General features: G+C 38.1%; 1 protein-coding gene across 1 annotated transcript in view; it reads right to left on the bottom strand.

Annotated features, from left to right (window-relative positions):
- XRCC5 (X-ray repair cross complementing 5) overlaps nucleotides 1-25,124 on the bottom strand; it is a 79,271-nt gene that overhangs the window by 50,691 nt on the left and 3,456 nt on the right. Inside the window, exons 3-14 of the mRNA XM_070422086.1 lie at nucleotides 23,425-23,608; nucleotides 22,479-22,527; nucleotides 21,431-21,553; nucleotides 17,827-18,018; nucleotides 16,213-16,327; nucleotides 15,382-15,520; nucleotides 12,171-12,283; nucleotides 7,880-7,942; nucleotides 5,531-5,668; nucleotides 4,581-4,671; nucleotides 1,724-1,857; nucleotides 421-617 (exon numbers count right to left, since the gene is read on the bottom strand). Coding sequence (XP_070278187.1) covers nucleotides 421-617; nucleotides 1,724-1,857; nucleotides 4,581-4,671; nucleotides 5,531-5,668; nucleotides 7,880-7,942; nucleotides 12,171-12,283; nucleotides 15,382-15,520; nucleotides 16,213-16,327; nucleotides 17,827-18,018; nucleotides 21,431-21,553; nucleotides 22,479-22,527; nucleotides 23,425-23,608 — 1,538 coding nt within the window. The remainder of the gene's footprint in view (nucleotides 1-420; nucleotides 618-1,723; nucleotides 1,858-4,580; nucleotides 4,672-5,530; nucleotides 5,669-7,879; nucleotides 7,943-12,170; nucleotides 12,284-15,381; nucleotides 15,521-16,212; nucleotides 16,328-17,826; nucleotides 18,019-21,430; nucleotides 21,554-22,478; nucleotides 22,528-23,424; nucleotides 23,609-25,124) is intronic.

Here is a 25,124-nt window from a genome sequence, read left to right as displayed (position 1 = left end):
TCATTCCCCTTTTCACTTTTCCTCCAAAAATCTCACTGACATTCTCCTGATACCTAACTTCCCAAACAAAAAACCTTATGACCTTCACCCCTCTCCTCTCATCCCCAGCACCCTACTTTAGAAAATGGTAAAATTTAGTATTAGATAATCAAAACTGTTTAGCCTTCATATATATATAAAGCAAGAATTTGATGCTGATTAAAAAGCCAACAGCCCTGAAGGTAGTTCTCCATTCCAGGTGAATAGCAAGAATAAAATAGACCTACAATGCACAGATGAGAAACCAGTATTTTCAAGGCCAGGATCAAATAACCAAAAGTTTCTTCCTCCCACAACCAACCGTCAGTCCTGGAGCCCCAGTCTATGACTACCACCAATCTTATGTTGTCCAATGTGAAATGCAACCATAGCATTACTTACTTGTCTTGGAAAACGTCCTGAGCAGTCAGTTGATCCTTTTTCTTGACGGCTTCAGTCAGAGGGAATAGGGTCTTTATTTTGGAGAGAGGAATCTCACAGTTAGCTGTCACCTCAGTGGGGGGATCCAGCATGTTTAGAACATGCTGCTGAACTGGGGGCAGAGGCTCCTGAGGATGTAGAGCTCTGTGCAGCAGACACTGTGGGGAAAGTATAAGGACTTTAAAAAGCAAGTAAATGGCAAAAGCCATTTGAAGTCCAGTTGTCAAAAACATCGAAGAATTTTATACAAGTATTTATACTTGATTACACTTAGACTACTAAAGCATTTACTGAGTCAGGCCTTACATGTTAAGCTTTACATTTCTAATTTTAAAAAAAAAGTTGTCTCCCCTCCCTCATTATTTAAAGGAATTATAAACATTAAAAAAACCAAAAAACAGGCACTTTCTCTCGTGCAGAAGATCCCTCAAAATTACAATGGGCCCTAATATGGACCTGAGCTAGTTAAGGAGGCTTTAAGAAGTGAGTTAAGAGGGAGTTGAGGGTCTCTCCATCCACAGCCCCCACCCCCTCAGAAATAGGCCCTCCACTGCTCTGTGAGGAAGAGTTTGCCTGAAAAAGCTGCATGGGATCATTTTCAGTTTGGGGGTTCAGAAAAGCCTATGTCCTGCTGTCACTGAGCTAATCCAGGACTAGAATACTCCTTCCCTTCGACCCTGGCCTAGGCCTCCCCTTCCTCAGCATAAGTCAGCTTTGTTTTCAACTTCCCATTTCCCTTAATCCAATCTCCACCTTCCAATTCCTTTGGCCCAAGATTCAGAAATTCATATTTCATATTTCCCTGTATTTTAGTTACTCTTTAATAGTTTCATACTATAACCTCTTTATCTGACCTTTATGCCACCTTTAATTATGAAATTTTTGACAAATGTGGCACTGGAACACTTCTTCCCTAATAGTGATTATTATAAACTTCATTAAAACTCTACTATTTGGATATTTAAAGAAGAAGAAAAGCCTGGAAAACACATAAAAGGAAAATCGGCATTTTATTAAGCCTTCCTGAAAAAACAACAGCCTTTCTCCAGAAAGAAATTAAAAGCACCCTAACTTGACTTCTTTCTTTCCAAAAGCTCAGAGTATTTTTCTCCTTTAATAGAAAGAAGGCGACTTTCTTCCATTAAACATATAGAGCAACTGAGGGGATTAAAAACATTTGTTAGTGACTAGTCAATTCCCCTAATTTTTCACTCAGTTCTCTTTCATTTAAAAAAGTATGATTGGTTCATCTTTTCTCTCTCACCTGAAATAATCTCTGAAATTGAGGATTGGGGATTTTGGTGGTTGGAAATAAGTCTTCAATGGCGTCTCCCTCTTCATCTTTCTTGACCAAGCTCATGGAATCTATCAGAGCATCGACAGCACTTAACTGTGCCTCTGAAACAAGGATAAACAAAGAAGCAGAAAGAAAAATAGACTAATCCTATTATTTTCCACTACAACAAATGCTTTCCACTCATAGCTATTCATAGCAATACTGGCAGGTTACACAGCCCTGGCTCTGCCAAATATAGTCTCTAGTTATGCAAATCATTTACCTTGGTTTTCTTATATGTAAAAATGAGTTATTTAGAGTAACTGGTCTCTTAGGTCCTTCCCAGTTCTACCATTCAGTGAACTTTTGACAATGGAAATCATATCAAAAGCAAGAGAGTTTAGCCCTGGCCAGTGTGGCTTAGTTGGCTGGACATTATCACATGTACCAAGAGACTGCTGTCAGGGCACATGCCCGGTTTTGGGGCTCCATCCCCAGCAGGGAGTGTGCAGGAGGCAGGTGATTAATGTTTCTCTCTCATTGATGCTTCTCCCTCTCCCTGCCTTCCTCTAAAATCAATAAAAACATATTTTAAAAAATTTAAAAAAGCAAAAGACTTTGTTCCAGAGGAATGCCACACAAACCAGACCACAGCCACACAAAATCCAACCTGTATATGGCAATTCAAAATATTCAGAATTCAATGAATTAATATTAAAAAGAAATTAGTAATTAAAGGAGAAAAACATTTAAAAGCCCTGGCCAGTGTGGCTCAGTTGGGTGGGCATAGTCCTGTGCATTAAAAGGTTGCTGGCTCAATTCCCAGCACATGTCCAGGTTGTGGGCTCAATCTCCAGTAGAGGGTATGTGGGAGGCAGCCAACTGATGTTTCCCTCTCATATTGATATTACTCTCTCTTTCTCTCTAAAAATCAATATAATTTTTTAAAAAGAAAAAAAAGCATTAACTTTATAAGGATTTAATATAACTTATATCACAGCTTAACAGGAAGACAACATTGGATCAGAGTGAGCAGATTCCTTCACAAGCCCCCCAAGTCAGAAGGACCCCTTTCCTCTCACAAACCTCATGGCACTAAGCACACTCTGCATATATGCACACTTGTGTTCATGTCTTATGCAAACGCTAAAGATCCTGAAGAGCAAAAACATGACTTCCTTTTCTTTACGACTCTTCTGAAACCTAAAAGAAAGTGCTCCTCAATAAAAATCAACCTAGTCAACAACAATGACATGCCCCAAGGCAATGTGGATGAAAGGCAACTCTATCAAAAATGCTTCTGCTTAAACTACCATGTGTCACTTTCATGCTGCTGATTCACACAGCAGTTCAGTTCCTAAAAGCTGAGGTGCTAATTTTGGATCATTGAGTCACTAGACAAAAGGTAGAAAAGAGTAAGTGGTTCCTAAAACATCCATTATGCTTCTGTCCGTTACTGCTACAAATTTCCCTTTTGAACAGTTACTACAGAAGGAAAGAGCATGCAGCTATTTATCATAAAACCTTCCTATCCCATTTTTGGACTTTCTAGGGGAGGCTTCAGGCACTGGCACAGCCATCACCATGGTCAGCTGACTATGTAAACAACGTAGTAGGTGGTACCTGTGTATGAACATGCAGTGATTTTTCATTTGCCATTACGAGCTATCAGGACGTTATCAGGCCAGATCATTCTAGCACTGCACACCCCTACATAAATGTCTACTTGGGAAATATGCCAAACAGTGTTAATAATACATTTTTCCAATGGAGAAAATGCAAACAAAAATGTCAACTCACAGAAAATAAGTCAACAGGTCGAGAGATATTTAATGTTTTAGGTCCTGGGTGAATGGTGTATGTCCATAATTTCTCAACAAAGTTCTCTTTTTTAAATGTTCTGCTCATTTAAAGTTTGGGGTTATTAAGAGGTAGGGATAGGCTACTCTAACACACGGGCAGCTTCTGCATGTTGAAGTCCACGCCTGGCTCCCCCATGATGCAGAGGGACTCATTTCTAGAAGATGGGAAAGACACAAGCCCCAGAAGCCCATTTGTTTCTTGGCTTTTCTACTGCACACTTCTCCCAAACGGGCGAACCAAAAATACACAGAGAAACCAGCTTTGAGAGTCACCTACTATTCCCTAATCCTACACTGACACAGAGAAAAACTTGTAAACTAAAACATCTATGTGTCATTTTGTGTTCTTTGTGGTATGTTCTCTATATCTGGCCCACTACTATATTTTGTTACAACTGTCTTAAACTGTGAGCTCTCTGGAAGATAGGATCTGCATCTATGAGACTCATTCTGTGCAGTCCCTGACATTTGTAGCCAGATGCTTAATAAAGGCCTTTCCACGCCAAGCTCGAAGAACTCCTGGAAATGAGAACAGTGCGACTTAAACTGTTACCGTGAAACTACAAAGAAAGGGCAGAGAGAAAAGGTAAACTCCAGCACTATCACTCTTCAAGTTAAAGTTATAACATATTTTATGTAGGACACTAAAGTCCCAGGTTTAATTCTATATGTCAACTCCCGTAGAGGGCAAACCTGCTCATAACCAAAGAACGTACATCCATTTCTAGGAAGCTGCTTCCTAGATATAAATCCTAAGTCAGAAGGGGGAACCTAGAGAGTGTTTGGAGAATTCAGGGCAAACATATCCTTATTACTGGAAAAACACATGATGAACCACCTTCATTACTGTGTACAATGCGACTTGGACCCAACTAATTCCATCCTGTGAAACTTTGGCCCCAGCCAATGACTGCAGACAGGTGATTTCCCAAGAACAGTTTGTGTTTAGAGCCAATTAGGGAGCAAAGTGGAAATAAACTCACCCGTGGGAGTGTATTTCTTATTATTTTTCAATGATGAAAACATGTATTGCCGCAAGTCTTCCATGAAAGGCAGCTGCACATACACCAAACACTAATGAGAAAGAAAGGAGGTAAAAGCAAAAACAATCCAATTAATAAAAAAATATAAAACTGGTCCCAAATGCTGTGAAAGTGGCACAACAAAAATATTTCGAAAATCAGAAGGCCCAATGCCGGTGCATGGAAAGTACAGTGTTTTGATTACTGTTATTAGCTGTACACAGCTGCAAAGAGTACAGAGAATATTAAACATGAAAGACATGCTTCAAAGAAAGTCTACCAAAGAATATCTGGAAAATGTATGCCCAATGCAATAAATGAGAAGAGTCAGGTTGAGGGAAGGCTGATGTGCAAGTCAAGTCATTTGCTGTCCTTTTTTCAGTTCTGCCACAGTGAGTTCTTTGAGAAATAGGAAATGTAAGAAATGTAGACCTGTGTTTTAATAGGACATCGCTGACCAAACTGACTTTCACAAAGATCACAACAAAATCACATCCTCAATCTTTGTAAATAAAGACTGTTGTAAAAAAAAAAAAAATAGAGGTAATCTATTCCTATTAGGTTCTGAGATTGTCAAAAAGGATGATAACCAAGAGAAGGTCACTGGATTGGGCAAACAGGAGGTCATGGTTAACCTTTAGTGATTTGATAAGAAGGTCCTTTACATACTCATATTAACATATGTTCTTCCATTGCAACTGAACATGTGGTTCACAGGCCAGCAACATCGACATTACTTAGGAGTTTGTGAGAAATATAGAATCCCAGGCACCACCCCAGAATACAGAGTCAGAATTCATTTTTACAAGCTGCCCCAAGTGATTCCCACACACATTAACAGTTGAGAAGCACCTTTAGAATAAAGAAACTGAAGGGGAAAAACCATGAATAAAGAGCCCTGTGGGTTTTACCTCATAGGTGTCCTTGATATGAGGAAAAGCCACGCCAACTTGAGGATTAGATCTTCGGTCGTAAGCATAGCGAACTATGGCCACCATGGCCAATTCATCCAAAGCATGGATCAGGGAGGAAAGGGCCACCGCTGCTGCCTAGTAAGAAAGATGCAGCATTAACACATATCCAACACGGGAGAGTTTTCACAACAGAACCACATACTACTCCTAAGACTGTGTTCTACTGTCTTCCTGTTTCAGATTTTTAAAAATTTATTTTTAATCCTCACCCGAGGATATTTTTCCATTGATTTTTAGAAAGAGTGGAAGAGAGAAGGAGCAGCCTGCAACTGAGGTACATGTCCTTGACTGGAATCGAACCCAGGACTCTTCGGTCCGCAGGCTGACACTCTATCCACTGGGAAACACCAGCTAGAGCTCAGACTTTTTTTTAAAGTGCACCTTCACCCACTTCAAGGCCACACTCTACCCATTTGATCACATTTACTTTACCTCCTCTGGAACTTTACTTCATCATCTAAATCCTCTCTCTTATCACTTCAATCTTCCTAATCTGAATTCATACCCTCACCCTCTACATAAACTCGTCTCAGCATTCCTAAACAAAATCTTTCTTTGTCCCCCTTTCTCCATAAATTACTACATGTATCTTTCTTTCCTTTCACCTCTAAATTCCATGAAATAATCATCTTGTTGTTGACACTGCTTAGCACAAGATTGTTCTTCAATCTAATCCATCTACTGACCCATCTTACTGAAATTATCTTCTGAAGTCAGCCATGACCTCCTAATTGCTAAGCCCTTGGCTCTCATTCTACTTGACCTCTCAGTAGCATCTGACCATCCCCTTTCCCTGAACTTTCTCCTTTGGCTTCAGAATAACATTCTCTCCTGATTATTATACACTAGGAGCCCAGTGCACGAATTTGCACGGCACCGCCCACCCTCGAGTTGCCTTCAGCTGGTCCCACCTTCTCCTGCCTCCCCACTTCCTGCTCCCCCCTTACCACTTCTGCCCTGTCTCCTGTCTCCCATCTCCGGAGCAACGCCTGAGGCACAGGCAGCCTCCTGATGATAGGAGCTAATAAAGAGGTAATATGCTAATGGTCCTGGCGTGAGGTGTTACAGTGTCCCGGCTAATTTGCATATTACCTCTTTATTTGGATAGATTGTGAGCCACTCCTCCTTTAGTTCTTCTCTTCCTCCAACTAACCTGACACTCTGTTCTTGACCTTTCTCTCCTTCTCTTACTCTAAAGCTCTACTTGGGGATTATTTTATCCAATCTCATGAGTTGATGAATCAAAAGTCTGTATATTCAGCTTTAACACTCTTCTAAAATCCAGACTTATATTCAGCAGAGGTTCACAATGCAGTTAAGATGTGTTGACAGTATATCCCAAAACTGCATGACTACTAACAGGATCTGATTTAGGAGAAACCCAGAAACTCGGATTTTTAAATTGGAGGATTTGCATATTAGAGCCTATTGTGCTCTAGTGAATCTGTGCAGTACTGAGTGTTTTCTCCTAATGTCAACTGTTCTGATGGAATAATGAAATAATATCCATTCACTAGATTTGCAGCCAGCTACCCTTCAGAAGTGAGGAGAAAGAGAGGATTAAGAGGACTAGATCTCTTACACCATCACCCTCCCCCTGACCCCAAACAAGCCTTCTACATCTACTAATTTTAAATACAAATATTTGGAGACCTGCTTCAGTAGTCTTAAAAAGACACTATATTCTAATCTTCCAGCTTAGATCAGCATCTCCAAGAAAATAAGTTCTGACTTGGAAGCCACACAGAAAATATTTACAGAGAGGGCAGGTTCACCTGAGTGTAGGATGTAAGAGTCATGGGTTGTTAGCCAGGCAGAAACAAGCCTGAAAACAGAATCTCTTGGGAAGGTGGGGAACGAGTGCAAAGAGATGGGGGTTGGAAGAGACAAATTTCTCAATGACAAGTGGTCCAGAGAGTCAATGAAGCTCATCTCCAGGACACTAGAGCCAGTACTAAATGTCCAATATCCATAACAATGAAAATGTCAACCTGACCCCAACCTTTCTGGGGACCCTGAGATCCCCATACTAAATGCATGTGTTCAAATGTTTTTGTTTTTAACATTCACCTGCTGTCCGATGGTAGGACTATTTCCTAAGGCCTTGTGCTCATACCATGACAAATTCATTAGTCATTTCTTCATTTTCAGAGTTAAAAGACAATGAATTTCCCCACTGCCGTTACAATAATTAATGTCATTTTAAACTATAAATGTCCCAAACAATTCACTTAAACTGACAACTTAATTCTGTGGCACTACCTCAAAGACCCATTGTCAACTCACCTCATCATCTTTTGCTGCAAAGACTTTTAGAACTTGATTTCCCATGAAATATTTCCTGTGGACCTACAAGAGTAAGTGAAGAAAGAATCAGTTACGATCCAAAATAAGTTATACATAAAATCATAATGCCACAGTTTGCTAAGAAATTCCATTCAAAATGTTCTTACTGAAAAACATTGACAAGTACTAGAAACAACCTATTACCTAAGATTCAACAGAATAAATATATGAGCATCTAATATGCATCAACATTGTTCTGGGCACTTTAAACACAATAATGAACAGAATATAGATTGTCCTGAGGAGCTTAGGTAAATATTAAATTAACCACAGTGCAGTACTAACATACAGTGCTACAAGGACACAAGAGTAGTCTTCTAATACAGTATTACAGTTTGGTGCTATTAGAGCACATAAGAAGGGCATCTAGTTTGGTCATGAGGGCTCGGGAAGACTTCTGCAAATGGTGACACCTAAGTTAAGATTTAAAGGATGTGTTCGGAACTGAGATAAAAAGTCTGGCCACAGATACCCGGGGCATAAATAATAGTGAGTTAGTTTAGAGTGACATAAAACACAGAAATATTTGGGGAACTGCTTTTGAAGTAGTACATTGCCACAGTGCAAGGGGAAAGGGGGAAACTAGCAAGATTAGCAACAATCAATCATGAGGTCTCTTATCAGCAAAATTAAGCGGTCCTAAGAGCAATGAAGAACTGCAAAGAGACCAGAGCAAAGGACTAAACAGAGGGGCAGCACTGGAGGAAGGGTAACTGAAGCAAAAATAAACACTGTGTGTTCTTTTGCCCCCTTTAGTTACTCATCTATCACAGTATCAAAGGGGTCAAATATGAGAAAATGAACACTGAAGAGTTGCCACCTGCACCTATTGAATAAGATGAGAACTTCCCTCTCATCTAGGGGCCCTTGTGCCTGAAGCTTATTTATAAGAAGATGCCATATGCTGTATAAGGCAAAGCTTCTAAAATGTTTTGGGTTTCTTCTGCCCTTCCACCTCTAAAGCTGAGAAATTATGAGCAGTCATAGCAGCTCAAGACTAAGTCTCAAAGGTATGGGTGTGAGGCCCATGTAACTCAAATTCCCTCCATCTCTACTTCCATTCCCCATTTGAGAACCATTATTTGAAGAAATATGGGAATAATCCTATATTTTTAGTTTGCTACATTTATATAGATTTGTCTTCCTATTAGAATTTGTAATAGTTCTTGATTGATTAGAGAAGAGCTAATGAAATCTCTTCCCAAGGCACCTAAAATGACTTTTCAAAAGACAGCTAGACATTTAGGGGAAGTTCTGGCTAAATTCTTATCTGTCTGTAATTACATATCCAGAACACTGACAACTTGGAGAAAGACAAATTGAAAGGACTCTTGAAAATTTTAAAAAGAAAAGTAATTCACATTTCAAAAAAAGAAAAAAATAACCCAAACCAAAAATCCTATTTTATAGAATGAAAACTATCAGTTCAATCCAGAAATGTTAGTTTCCCTCACTGTGAGGGAATTTGAAAACTATGTGATTTTACCAATTTAATGATAATTACTCATCTGTTACAAGGTGCATGCTTATACTTTCTTAGTTGACAAGATGATGTGTATACATTTGTTAAGATAATACACAAAAGCAGGTATGTAAAACTTAGACTATTCAAAAATGAGGCTATCCATCTGGTGGGCAGATTACAAGTGATGAATGGCATAAGCTTTGGAATCAGAGACCTGATTCAAAACCCACCTCTACCACCTTCTAGCTAGGTGACCTTGGACCAGTTTTTTAACAGCTCTGAAGCTCAATTTCCTAATGTATAAAATACATATCATAGCACCTACCTAAGAGGCTCATAAAAGAATGAAATGGGAATTTACATAAAATGCGTAGTGTAATGACAGGAGTATTATAATCACTCGATAAATGATAATTATTATATTATCTTCATAGTACCTGTCTGAGATTATACTTAAGATAAAAATAGTTTAGAGCTTAAAAACAAAAAGCCAATTTAGAAAAATAATTCATGACTTAAAAGTTAATAAAAATCTTTTAAAAAGGTGACAGGATTAAGAAAAACGAAAACAACACATAGACATAGACAACAGTACAGTGATTACCAGCAGGAAAGAGGAACAAGGGGAGGTAAAAGAGGGTACAGGGGGGATAAATGATGATGGAAGGAGACTCGACTTGATAATACAATACGCAGATTATGTATTATAGAATTGTATACCTGAAACCTACATAATTTTATTAATCAATGTCACCCCAATAAATTCAATAAAAAGTTTTTAAAAAATGAAAAATGTACTTTTTGTTCAGCTCATTCTTCCTTGCTTTGCCATTCACTAAACAGGCTCCCCCAGTCCCAGCTAGGCATAGATGATTTCAATTTTTTGAGTTTTGAATTACACTTGCAAGTTTTTTTTGTCTTATTTTGTTGTTGTTTTTAATATATTTTTATTGATTTCACAAAGGAAGGGAGAGGGAGAGAGAGATAGAAACATCAATGATGAGAGAGAATCATTGATCGGCTGCCTCCAGCACACCCGCCATTGGGGAATCCAGCCGGCATGTGCCCTTGACTGGAATTAAACCCTTCAGTCTCCAGGCCGATGCTCTATCCACTGAGCCAAACGGTAGGGCTGCAGATGTTTTGAATAGGTCTTTTCTACCTGTCTGGAGTTAGGAAGACCACTTTCCAATGGGCCAGTTTGTACAAACAGGTCTGACTAAAGGTTCTGTTTCACTGAAAAGACTCATAAGCACTGCCATTAATAACCACTAATTTTAAGTTTCCATACCTCCCAAAGTGAGTTCACTTTGGGAGGTATATAAAGCATATTTAGTATAATTTGTTAGAAAATTATTAGAGATTCTCAAATCTCAAAAAGTATTCTTACCATTAAAATCTCATCAACTTTAAGTAAATCTTCTCAATTTTCAGCTTATGAGTCTTAAAAATGTATCTAACAACTGGCACATATCATGAAAAAGATTCTCCCAACTTCAATGAATTATTCTAACACTGAATTACACAGGGACTTATGCTTAAGCAATATGAAGAAGTTCAAGCCCAATATACTGGGTAGTATTTATTTTTATTATAATTCTCAATTGAGTTCATCTTGAATAAAAAAAAAAAATCTTCATCCCTATAGAGCCTGAAAAGATACATTTTATACTGATTCATTTTCATTCACCTCACGAGTAATTTTATCTAAGATATCCAGGAATCTTTAATAACCCTTTCTAGGGCAGTATATGGTATGTCAGGGCCTTCAGTGAATTACTGCATTCCCTACTGTGTCTATTTTGTGCTATCTCTGCATTGGTATCTAAAAAGCATATGGCCGAACAGGTTTGGCTCAGTGGATAGAGCGTCTGCCTGCAGACTCAGGGGTCCCAGGTTCGATTCCGGTCAAGGGCATGTACCTTGGTTGCGGGCACATCCCCACTGGGGGGCGTGCAGGAGGTGGCTGATCGATCTCTCTCATCGATGTTTCTGGCTCTCTATCCCTCTCCCTTCTTCTCTGTGAAAAATCAATAAAATATATTTAAAAAATAAATAAATAAAAAATAAAAAAAAAAGCATATGACATGAACAAATTTCACATCTTGGACCTCTTTGCTGGGCACTGAGATGAACAGTGACTGGCATAAATCAACGATATTCTAAGACGTCTATTGGCATTCAAAACCCAGCTAGATCTTCATTGCTATAAACACTCCATTATACATAACAGTTTCGAAAAGGCAATATAATAGCAAAGAACTAGATACTGTTTCTTTAAGGCTACTATGAACGATGACTGACAGCAAAGCTAAAAAGTGACTTTCAATTACATCTACTCTCCTGACTTTTCTCCATCTTGATTTTCTCTTCAAAAATCAAAAATAGTGTCCTGGCCAGTTTGGCTCAGTGGATAGAGTATCAGCCTGCAGACTAAAAGGTCCTGGGTTCAATTCCGCTCAGGGAGCACATGCCTGGGTTGCAAGCTCCATCCCCCCACTGGGAGCGTGCATGAGGCAGCTGATCAATGATTCTCTCATCATTGATGTCTATCTCTCTCTCCATTTCCCTTCCTCTCTGAAATCAATACAAATATATTTTTAAAAAATCAAAGGTAGTGACACTAACTCCCAGACTACATTTTAGAAAAACTAAGTTAAATAAACATATTATAAATAAAAGGACCAATCAAAATCACACCATCTCAAATAATAACAAGAAAAAAGTCACTTATTTTGTTTATAATTAGTAAACTAAGTCCTGTACCTGAGAAGATCTACAAAATCCCAAAACAGAGAAACACTTCCCCTCTGATTTGTATTTCATTTGTTCCTCATCCACTTTAGAGAAAGGAATGATATCACTCCCATAGCGGAACCCTAGAAAACAAGAGAAGAGCATCTGTTAAGCATACGGAGCCTCATTCTCTATGAGCTGAAATTAGCCCTCCACATACACTAACAATACATGCACACTCCAGATCAAGCCTCCATATACTATTCCCTAAAATCAAATTTCATCCCTTGTGATGAATGGAGAAGCAGCAGCAGATACACAAACAACATCTACAAAAAGAGTCGATTAAAATCCAATTACATTTTTTAAGTACATATTCTGCAATTTAGTTACTTAATGATTACCCAGCCTAGAGGAAAGAATATAGCCAATGCAATAAACTAGTTATTCTCTAAAGATAAACCATGGTTGACTAGAATATAATCATGATTTGTAAACAAAATAACATGAACATATTTCTTCAGAAACCTGGAGAACCATAGAGAAAAATGCCCACAGGAAATTTTCAAAACAAAATGTTCTCAAAAATGCATACAAGTGCCTAATGGAAGAAGCCAAAACTTTTCTATTTAGACACATTCAATTGATAAGTTAAATATTTTTCTGCATTTAAATTTATTTTATTTCTGGGATTGAATTGTCTATTATTTCTTTTTTTTCTATTACTTAGGTTGCTCATATAAATAAAGGCTCTTGGTTTCTTTTTTATTGTTGTTAATCCTCATCCGAGGATATCTTTCCATTGATTTATAAAAAGAGTGGAAGAGAGAGGGAAAGACAGAAAGAAACACATCAATCGGTTGTCTCACCAGGGCCTGGGCCAGGGAGGAGCCTGCAACCGAGGTATGTGCTCTGCCTGGAATTGAACCCAGGACCCGTCAGCCTGCTGACCAACGCTTATCCACTGAGCCAAACTGGCTAGAGTGGCTCTTGGTTTCTAAAAAAAACAACAAGAAAAAACAAACAAAACTCCCACTCGGTCCAAGGCCTCTGCTCTATGAATGTCATGCTTTTTCAATATGCAGTGTTATATATTTTGTGGGGAGAAGGATCATCAAAATCCAAGGATTCTGGCTTTGGGTAAAAGGAAAGGAAAAGTATATGCACCTTTACTCCAAGAAATATAGAAACTTGTGTGCTTGAGGCAGAATCGGTGATCCAGCATTTATTTGTTCCTGTCAATCTGTTGATGTCACATATTTAATTTTTTAAAAATTTTTCTACTTTTATGTATGTCTTTTTAAAAATTTCCAACAAAAAGTTAACAGGGGAATGTATGGCACATGATTAAAGGTGGTATTGAAACCAAATGTTTTTTTAATTTTTCTGTCATCAGACATCTTCTTACTTAAATTGGTTAATAGCAATGTGAAAATTCTAATGAAAACTGTCCTGGGTTTTTGGTTCATCTATTTAAAGGGTAAATCAATAACTCTAACTTTTGTACATAGCAAAAAAGATAGAATAGACTACACCATATAACCATATTCCTTTGCCCTTCTCTCTAAGAAACAGAACTCTACATATTTGGGAGTAGAGAGTGAAGGACAGGCAAAGGGAGTATGTGAGTAACTGCAAACAGTTTAAGAGACAAAAGTTGCACATCTATGCTCTCTGAACTCAAACCATATTCAACTAGTCCCTCTCCACTGTTCAATCCATAAGTTTCCCTTTTGCCTAAGATAACCAGAGCTGCTTTTTTTGCTTGCAACCAAAATAATTGGCATTCTCGACTCTAATCTCTTCTCCTTCCAATCTATCCTATACCCAGCCATCATATTAATCTTCCTACAACACAGCCCAATGACAACCTGCTCCTCAAAACTATAAACAATGCCATGCTGCTTTCAAAATTAAGGCTAAACTCTCCAGCCTATCAATTCAAAGCCCTTCCTAATTCAAAACAGCATGTAATAACACAGACTCTGAAGCAGGACAGCCTTGAGTTCAAGTTATGCTAGTTTGCTAGCTGTGTCACTTTGAATACATTAATGAAAGTCTTTTGGTCAAAATTCCCTTATCTATAAAATGAAAGTAACAAGAGTGCTTCATTAGGTTGGTGAGAAGATTAAAAGAAAAAATACAGGCTATCTATGAGATACTATCCTCCATTAGCACACACTAATCTGTATGTGCCCAATACACCAGCAACCCAAATACTCGACATCACTGAGGAGGCCCTGTACTTTCCTGGTCTTTACCTGTCATTGTGCTATTCTTCCTATATGGGTGGGTCACTACACTAGGATCAAATGATTTGCAAGTGATGGAGCCATAATTCTATCCTAGGTTGACTCCAAAATTCATGTTCTTAACTACACTATACTAGTAGAGCTTGTAGGATACTGATTAGTCTACACATAATCCACCAAGAGAAAGAAAGAAACCATAACCACCACCACCACCTTTAACCAATTTCCCCTATTGCCCTTACAACACATACAAATATCCACAAACACTGCAACACAGCACCACAGATGAAAGGTATTTTTTTTCAAGGTTTGCCAACTAAACCTATGCTGTGCAGCACACAGTATGGCAAGAAATCTATATAAACCCTGGTTTCTAACTTAAAACATCATTTGGCATCTTCTAATCTTAACTCCTGAACATTCAGACACTCTTAGATAGTTTTTAAGCCCCCTGCATAGAGATGCCATCTAGATACACTATACAGATCAAATGGGTATAATATAAAAAGGACAACTTCAAAGATCCTAGCGAACATAAAGCAACCCAATAAACACAAATAATTTTTCTTATGCCCTAAATTACTTCAAGGAGCATATCTAGCACTTAAAAATAATCTTAAATTGGCACTCAAAAAAATAATCATCATGGAAGTAAGAAATGAAATAGAGTAAATAAAAAAACTTCCTTTGGTCACATTGATATAACCAGTTAAATTTCAAACTTTAAAACAAAGCCAAGTATTAAGTTCTGTCACATGAGACATTTAAAGCTCAGAGAGATGGAATACCCAAGTGCATTCCTAGGAACCATCCTGCCTCACACCCAACAGATGAGCTAAAGGATCTACGTCTCATGATCCCCTCAAAGAGCTGTGTCTCCAGAATACAGAGAAATATCTCTAAACAACAACAATACAAATCCCAGCCTGCCTCCTATCACCTTGAAGAACAGCTCTTTTAAGCAAAAGTGGATTCTCTTACTGTAATACCTTGAATAGTATCTTCTTTTGGAACTTCAGTTTCATCATCGTCATTCAAGCAATAAACAGTTTCTTTTTTTACATCTTCCTTTTTTAGGGTTCTTGCATCCACAACTATCCAAGACTTTTTAACTTTCTCCTGTAGAATCTTATTTCAAACAGAAAAACAAATAAGTACATAATTAAATAAATGCAGAGAAAGCTAGGATTCCAATGGACATACTCTGATATACTCTCTACTTACAGAAAATCATCCAGAACAATTAATCTAGCTGAACTGCTTTGTTTGCTCTTACCTAGGGTTTCCTACTATGGAAACTTTAGTTTACTTCATAATTCTTTCTACATTTCATCTTTCCCTCAGGGTAAACCACAGATAAACATTAATATTAGTATATATTCAAACACTTTCTATATTAAACCCTCAGACTGAAAAAATAAAAGAGGACCATACATCTTGTTACCACAGTTTTCATAAAAAAAGGGGAGACGTCTATCAGTAGTCAGAAATCACTAAGAAAACTTGAAAGAAAACAAAAGCTAGATACTATAATGACAAAACTTTATGCATTCCAGAGAAAGAAAGGCCTGGAACTCATGATTAAATATTATGGAGAGAAAGAAAAAGGAGGGAATCAATCTCCATCAGCGATAATTCATAAAGCTTCCTTTTCTAGCATGCCTTTTCCTAAAAGATAGAGATGATACAAATAGGGAGAGCAGTTAGAGAAGTAGTAACTACAGTACTGAGTAACCCAGTCATGAATTGTCAGTTCCTTAGGTAAGCATATTTGTCTGCCAGGTAACATTTCTGTAAAAATATGTGTACCAACTACTTACTGATTTATAAGCCAAAATCTTTATTGACAAATTGGAGCCAATGGTCAGTTGACAGGGCCAGGCCATGGAAGACCTCTCAGTTTTCTTAAAGACACACAGTTGTCTCAGACTCTCACTTAATGAAAAAAAAAAAAGGCATAGTACTGTAATACTTTTAACAATAAAGGTAAGTTAAAAATAAATATATATACAATGAAAGCAACAATTTAAAAATGTTAATTGTGTTGAAATGATGCGCTTAGTTTTCTAGAAGGAGAAGTGAACTGTTGTCGATCATAAAGAGAGGAGGAACAGCTGGGGATGGCAGGAATGTAGCAATCACAAGTTGGGAGAGAGCCAGGTACAATTGAATTGGCTTATTGACAGGTAAAAACAAACATCTCTATCTTCCTCTATTCCAGTGGTTCTCAACCTTCCTAATGCTGCGACCCTTTAATACAGTTCCTCATGTTGTAGTGACCCCCCAATCATAAAATTATTTTCATTGCTACTTCATAACTGTAATTTTGCTACTGTTATGAAATGTACTGTAAATATCTGATATGCAGGATGTATCTCCATTGTTACAAATTGAACATAATTAAAGCATAGTGATTAATTACAAAAACAATATGTAATTACATATGTGTTTTCCGATGGTCTTAGGCAACCCCTGTGAAAGGGTCACTCAACCCCCAAAGGGGTCGCGACCCACAGGTTGGCGACCCACAGATTGAGAACCGCTGCTCTATTCAATCTTTTTTTTTCAACTCAGCTAGTTGTTCTTAACATTTTTTTTTAGGGCCAAAGACATTTTGAGGCTATGATAAAAGCACATTCATATATACGTTTTCACACAATAGAAAGGGTCCACCAAACTCCCTGAAAACCACAGACCTGAGGATAAGAACTCCTATCTAGGGTTTCATGGAGTGGGCACCATCCTATAACATCACTGCTCACAACTCTACAATTCTTATTTAATTCCAATTCTTCCAAACAAAAGGCACGTGTATCTGTACAGAATGGAGAGAGTTAAATAAAGACTCTCCAGGGGATAAAGGAACTTCGAAGTCCATATTTTAGTTTTAAGGCAAAGCAGATAGAAAACTCTAGGTTTCTTACTGGGGAGAGAGGGGAGAACTTGAGGGGGAGCAAACACAATGTAAAGTGCTACTTCATGTGAACATAAATCCAGATCAATTCTACTTTTATCTGGCCCCCAAACAACAGAGAAGATGACAGGTGATAGCTGGAATTTGTGGTATTCACTAAAATAAGGAACAAAGGAGTTAATGACCAAACACATTCAAAGCATACAGTCTAGAACAGCAGTCGCCAACCTTTCAGACCTCATGGACCACCAGTGGTCTCTAGACTATGATTGATTCCCTTGGTACAGACGAAAAATACATCGAGAATGAGGTAAAGAGAATTATGTGACATTATCCAGAGGTTGAAAAAAAAGATTAGGGACTGGTATACTATTTCTTTAATGAAATCAGAATATTTATTAAAGAAGAACTGCTTATTCAAGAGTGGACCAGAAAAAGGAAAATATTAGGAAGCCCTATGATCAAACGAGAAATTTACATAGTACAATTGAAAATTGTAATGAAGGTTTTCACATCTCACCTGAAAGAATAAATTTCATCCAGCCCATCTTCACCTTCTAAAGACATCATCACCCTTTTCACCATCCGAATACCTTCTTTTTGTTGCTCAGTAATTCCTTTTAAAGGAAAGGAGGGCCCATGGTTGTCCAAGGGCAAGTTGTCATCACCTCTGTCCCCAGCTCCATCTTCCTTGCCAATTGGGAAAGGCAAACTATCAGGAAAAGATCAGCATTAGTTAAGAACATAGGCTCTGAAGCCAGGCAATGAACTGGATCCCAGTCCTGGTTCTGTCTCACTAGCTATGAGAAAATGGGTATGTCAACCTCTCCAAGCTTTAAATTTCTCATCTGTCATCTTATCTCTTATCCAATATTCTATGAGGGTTTTTTAATTTATTGATTTGAGAGAGAGAGAGAGAGAGAGAGAAAGGGAGGGAGAGAGAGAAGCATCTATTTGTTGTTCCACTTATTTATGCATTCATTGGTGATTCTTGTAAGTGCCCTGACCTTGGATCAAACCTGCCACCTTGGCACATCAGGACAATGCTCTAACCAACTAAACTACCCGGCTGGGGCTCTATCAGTTTTAAGTAGCCAAAGCCTCTTTGATTTGGTAAAAACAAGAAATTTATTGGCTTAAATGACCAAATAATTGAAAAGGCAGGGTTGCAGGTGGCCCTAGGATGATTAGTCTCAAACACCATGCCGGTTATCTGACCTTCTCTCTATCTCCATACTGAGTTTTCATTTGCTTTTATGCTGGCTTCACTCTCTCAGATAAGCATTGTCCACATTGCCCCTGGACCACTCAAGCTCACATTACTCAACTCCAGTACCAAAAAGCAACTGATTGTTGCTCTCGCTCAAATTAAATATATATATATATATATATATATATATATATATATATATACTCACATTTAAAATATCTACACTAATAAAAGAGAAACATGTAAATTTGTGTCACTCCACTACACCCACCAGCCAGAGTGACTATGCAAATTAACCCAACAAAGATGGCGGTTAATTTGCATACACAGGCACAGAGGGAAGACTGAAGGCTCCGGCTGGAGTGAAGAGTGAAGAGTGAAGACTGAAGAGGCTTGGCTTCTCCACTGCAGCCGAACCAAAGGCCTGGGTCCCCAGTGCTGGAGGAAAACCAGTGCCGGTGGAAAACTGGTGCCGGCAGCCAGGGGAAGGAAGGCCTATTGCATGAATCTCTTCATGCAACGGGCCTCTAGTATATATATAATCTGGTTGCCTCAGGACCAGATCTAGATATCAGACCTCTATCATTTTATTTGCTATAATTAAAACAGGGCTTCCTGTTTTAATTTTTCTATGTATAATATCATGACATATCTGCATATACTGTATTACCTATCAGATAAAGAGCTCCCAGGGAGCAGAGTGTGGGACACAGGGTTTGCATCAGGCTATTGCTGTTTCCATAACATCAACCAGGAAAAAGGGAAGAATGATAGGAAAATGAAGGGTCAGGAAGCTACCCAGGAAAAAGAGTTATAACAGTTCTTTCTACCCTGCATTAAACCAGAAATAAACTTTCTCAGTAGTTAGAAGAACCTAAAAACCAGGTCCAAGGAACAGTCCTGCTCAGAACACAATGCTTCTTTGTCCTGCCTGTATTTTTTCAGTCCATCTAGAATAACCAAATATACACAGGATACACAAAACAATAAAAGCAAAATTTTACTTCATATGCTGGAGGTTTTTAGCACAGGAAGAAACTACCATCACATACACATACACACACACACACACACACATACACACACACACACACACACAAATACAACTGGTCAAACAGTGAGCAAGAAGGAAAAGGCTGATTGTTTCCCTCTTCAGCATGATTTACGGTATTGCTCATACAAAATAAGTCAGAGAAAGACAAGTACCATATGATTTCATTCATATGTGGAATCTGATGAACAAAATGAACTAACAAGCAAAATAAAGACAGATGACAGACTCATAGACAGAGAAGGCAGGATGATAGCTGTCAGGGGAGGGTACTGAGAGATTGGGTTGGGGGTGGAGGGATTGAGCAAAAAAGGAAAGAGAAAAAAAAAGAGCCCCGCTAGCATGGCTCAGTGGTTGAGTGTCAACCTATGAACCACAAGGTCATGGTCCGATTCCTGGTCAAGGCACATGCCAGGGTTGTGGGTTCGATCCCCAGTGGGAGGGACTACAGGAGGCAGCCAATCAATGATTCTCTCTCATCACTGATGTTCCTATCTCTCCCTCTCCTTTCCTCTCTGAAATCAATAAAGATATATTTTTTTAAAAAAGAGAGAGAAAACTCATGGAAACAAATGTGATTGCTGGGGAGAGGGAGAGTAGGGGGAGGTGAAGGAGGGTATAGGGGGAATAAATGGTGATGGAAGGAGACTTGACGTGGGGTGGTGAATGCACAATACAGTGTACAGGTGATGTGTTTGGAATTGTGTACCTGAAAGCTGTATAATTTTCTTAACGAGTGTTACCCCAATAAATTCAATAAAAAGAAAAATAAATACAAGTGTAGTATACTTCAGCCATGTAAAGGCATCCTGAGATTATGAACAGGGAACAGAAGCCAAGCTGGGCTTTTGAAGTGCTGGGAAAAAATCTCAATTCAATAAGAGAAGTGTCACTTTAAAAACACTTAATTTCTGTGAGGTATCGTTTTAACAAGTTTCAGTATGATGGGTTGTTCTGAACTACTTTTCTACAGAAAGGAGATGCCCCTCAGCAGTTCTAAGAGGTACACACATGCAAGGAGGTGCTTAATTCCCCATGGCAGGCATTTTAAAGCCAAAGGCTTACCACTCTGAGCTGGAGACTTCTTAGTATAGCTCTCAGTCCCCAGAAGCCTAATAATTCAACATCCTGTAATATCACTCTGCTTTCACCAAAAATAGGACAAGAAAAAATAGGCTACAGACACAGCAGGAAGGATTAGTGCAGTCAAAGAACTTTCATAGAAGATAACGAATGGAAATGCCTGGAGGGGAAATTCAAGTTTTTGGGGAGGGACTCTCTCCCCAACAAACTGTGAAATACGTTTCCCCTCTCTATTCATATACCTCATCTCTAAATACACATAAGCAAATTATTTTTATATACATGTGTGTATCCTTTAGATCTGAAAACAGTTAAAAGTAAGCATTATATATGTTTAAAATGATTCTCAAGTTGACATTTCTCTCTACCCCCAAAATATCTACTGTAAGGAACAGTTCTCTTGAGCTGTTTAAGAAAGAACTCCATCAATCTGGTCATTCATTGTTTGGGTCAAATCCTCTAAGTAGGCAAGAGATGAACTGAATATGCTCAAAATTTTTCCTTTAATTCATCAATTCTTTGAGTCTAAGAATAGTGAACAATCTGCTATTAAGCTAAATTCCTGTTTCACTGAGACTTTCATCCCTTTATCACCAAAACTCAGAAGAGTTCCTGGAACATGGAAAGTAATCAGTGAATATTTGCTGAGGTCAATCATTTGACAGATCCCAACTCAGAGCAGAGCAAAGACTCCTGGGAAGCAAGTGCTCTATAATGAGACCCACTCATTACATGTGAGAGCACAGGGTTTGTTTACAAGCATTATTCTTACTGTCTTACAAGAATTGCAGGGAGATATTGGATTTCTTCAAGTTATGAATTATAGTATCCAGCTGATCTTTGCTGAATGGGCTGCTGAGGTCAGTGAACACTTCAATATGCCTCTTCTCAAACTTCTTTCCTCTACAAGAGAGAGTTATCACATTAAGAAATCCTCCTCCTGAATTAGTTCCTACAGATTCAAATGCACTTCACTTGTTTACTAAGCAGAAAGAGGCTAAGGAATGAATCTAGGTACAGGTAACAAATGTAATTACCTTCCTTCTAGAAGTCCACATATTGCTGATACTCAGTTAAGTTTCTACCAAACATCTAGTCACCTAGTTATAACTCATACTTTTAACAACATAGTATTTTGGAATTATGTCCCTCATTTCATAACTCTATCTTCAGGTAAAGATGTGGTCATTGTGATTAAAAAGCATCCCCTTCCAGCCTCAGATAGGCAGAAGGTAAGTAGTGAGCACTCCCAGTGTACTACAACGTCAGCCTTGTAAGGGTTCAGTTGCCAAACACCTTGGTCTGACTCCTCTCACAGGGCTATGGCAAGATTTTGCAAAGAATGTATAAAGATTGAGAAATTATAATACAAATTTAGGCCTGAGATTTTTATGCAAATCGTTATTCCTAAAAGTCAAGGGATGTGTTTGTATGTGTATTCAAAGACACATAGTTTAAAAGCACAGTAATTAAAAAATAATGAATTAGAAAATTGGCCAGTTACTATGCATCTAATTTCAATAACATATGGACCACACTACTTAGTATTTTTAAAAAATTCCAGGTAATTAGCTAAGTCAAATAGGAAGGAACCTGTAATAAGCCAAACTTTTATTCCTCCCAGAGAAATTCCCTCCCAATATATTCCTTCCTCCTTTTAAACTTTTATGAGAGTTTGAACTCAACCACTGAATTCTATCAAATGTTTCCTTAGCCACACAAACATGCCGTTTGATTAACAATGAACCACATAGTGCACTGAATATATCAAGCCATACAATTTTTGTAGAAAGGCTCATTTCCAACTCGCTCCAGTTGAGACACTTACACTGTTTCTTGTTGAATCACATCCATGCACACAATGAGTGCATCCAGGACTCAGCTAGTTAAGGGAAGAGATCTGACCAAACAGTCCCTTTATTCCAAGAACATGCAACTTTTTTTCCAATAAAGTCCATAGTGTTGGAAACTGTAGACACTGGTTTGACTGTGTGATGATTTAAAAGTACTTGCCTAATGACCCTTCTTCTAAAGTTTATTTCACTAATATACTCGCATTTGCTATGTATCATACTATACATCTTGAAACATATAACCATGAGAAATAAAATAATCCAAAAGGTAATCTAACATATTTCACTCATTTAACCAAAAATTATGATGCCATTTTACAGTGACTAGAACCCAATTTTTATGATTAACAGTCCATTCTTAAAAATTAAGTGAGCCATAATGTAGCATTTGTAAGTTACTCCCAGCAGAGCAGCACCTCCTAGTGATCAGGAAGGCAGTACTGTCAGAAAAATAAGAGTAACCCCTTTAAATTAGGGCACCTATAAAAGTCTCACAATTTGGCTATCGGTCCGATTTTTGGCACAGAAATATCCTCCATCCAAGAAAGCATGGAGAACGCTAACTTCTCTTCTAGAAATACCTTCTCTATGTCCAAACATTTCTGACCATCACCACTATCAAACCCTCTGTACATTGTTGATACACACATATACCCTTCGTATCTTCCCCTTCCTATACCTCCCACCCTCTCAATATCACTAGTGCAAAGAAGGAGCAAGATTCTATTCTGGAGGACCTGGAATCCAGGCACCCAACCCAATCCGATTAATTTCCCATTAAATCCTAACACACATCACCTCCATGTCCTCAGAGCCAAAAATGTCATTATAGTCAGAGCTGGGACTCAGAGAACCTCACCAAACTAAATTATGACTCCACAGATTAAAAAATTTAAGTCTTCTTTGGCTGAAAAAGGATACAGTCAGCTTGTTGAGAACCTGGTTGGATTTTGCTTTCAATGTCCTCCAGCAAGTCAAAATCTGGTAGCATCAGGTGTCTGTGCACTGTGATGTTCTGATACTGATCTTCACAAGCAAGGGCATTCTCGGTGCCATCTGTACCAAAAAGGACTAATGCAATTTCATCTTTGCTCTCAGCAAACACCTAGAGAAGAATGTTAGAAGGTTGAAAACTATACAGCATCACCTGGAAGCCATATAGTATCACCTAGATACCTATCCTTCAGGGAGAGAGACTACCATACTTCCCTATGGCAGGTTCCTGGGACCACTGTCAACAACAGTACATTGGGCTGGATGGCCCATGGGATAAAGACAATTTCCTAGGTTCTAAGCAGACTTTTTCATGAACTATATAGGTACCACCCTTCATTTCAGCACAATTTAGGGTGGGGAAATAGGATAGTAACTGCTCTTGAAGAATTCTAGCAAAATCAAACTCTAATTCTGAATGAAAACTAATTATGGATAATTTGAAAAGATTTAGTCTGTCTTTCTGGAATAACTATTCAAGTTTTAAATTTTCCAGAGATTTAATAAAAAATGTTTGATGGTTCATCCTATAGCCCAGGAATTTCACTTACAGGTGTATATACCATAGAGAAATTCTTAAGCATGTACACAAGGACACAACGGGCAAGAAAATTCACTTCAGCACTGTTTATAACAAACAGGGCAACACTGGAAACAAGCGAACCATCCTTCAACAGAAGGAGGCAAAAAAACATTGCAGAATATTTATACAATGAAATATTACCAAAAAATTTGTGCAATGTTTATCAACAGGAATAAATCTCAAAAACGTAAGGTCAATAAAAAAAATAAGCTGCAAAATTACATGCACCATATAATAACATCACATAGTTTTGAGAACTGCACACAACACTAAGTATTATTTATGAATACATTTATGTGCAAAAGTATAAAATAAGCACAGTAATAACCATACAAATTCTGAGAAAAAGAGGGGGGGGGGGAGAGGAAAGAAGAGGATTGGAAAGGGATACACAAGGGGCTTCCCATTTATCTGTAATATTTTATTTTTTAAGAAAAAAAGAAAAAGAAACATGGCAAAACTTTAGGGTTGTATATTGCTAGACAATGGGAAAATATGTTCCCATTATATTATTCTCTGCATCTGCCTCTTTTATGAAACATTTCATAATCAAACAAAACAAAACAAAAACGGTATCTGACACAATAGGCAGTCTTGTTCCCATCTATGATTAAGCCTTTTATATCAACTGGGAGAAAGCTGCATGGGGAAAAAATGAAATTCTGGCATTCTTCATTTTTGTTTGGTCTGTTAAATTCCCCAGTCTCTTCACAACTCGTTATAATCCCTACTTGTACATGGAGAAAAGGTCCCAGCTGCTGGGGTTCAAACATGTCCAGCACACCAGTGGGACATGCTTAAATGATATAATATCTTTTAAAAAATCATCTTTCATGGTTCCATGGGACTCTCTTGAGGCCTGTTTAAAATAGAGATAGCATGTTACCAGCAAAAGGTAACTGGAATAGGCACAAAGTAGTTGAAGGCCTTGTTCAAGATCACAAGATTAGTAAATGACATGTTAGAGCAAGGATTCAAACCTAGGCCATCTGGCTCTAGAGACTGTACTTTTAAACATGACTCGACATTGCCTCTTGTGTCTGGT

The sequence above is a fragment of the Myotis yumanensis genome, unplaced genomic scaffold, assembly GCF_028538775.1.
Source record: "Myotis yumanensis isolate MYYU_CA2020_CCGP unplaced genomic scaffold, mMyoYum1.0.hap1 SCAF_8, whole genome shotgun sequence".
Classification (NCBI taxonomy): Eukaryota; Metazoa; Chordata; class Mammalia; order Chiroptera; family Vespertilionidae; genus Myotis; species Myotis yumanensis.
Note: the sequence above shows the minus strand (reverse complement) of the source record. Positions and strands in the feature narration are given on the sequence as shown.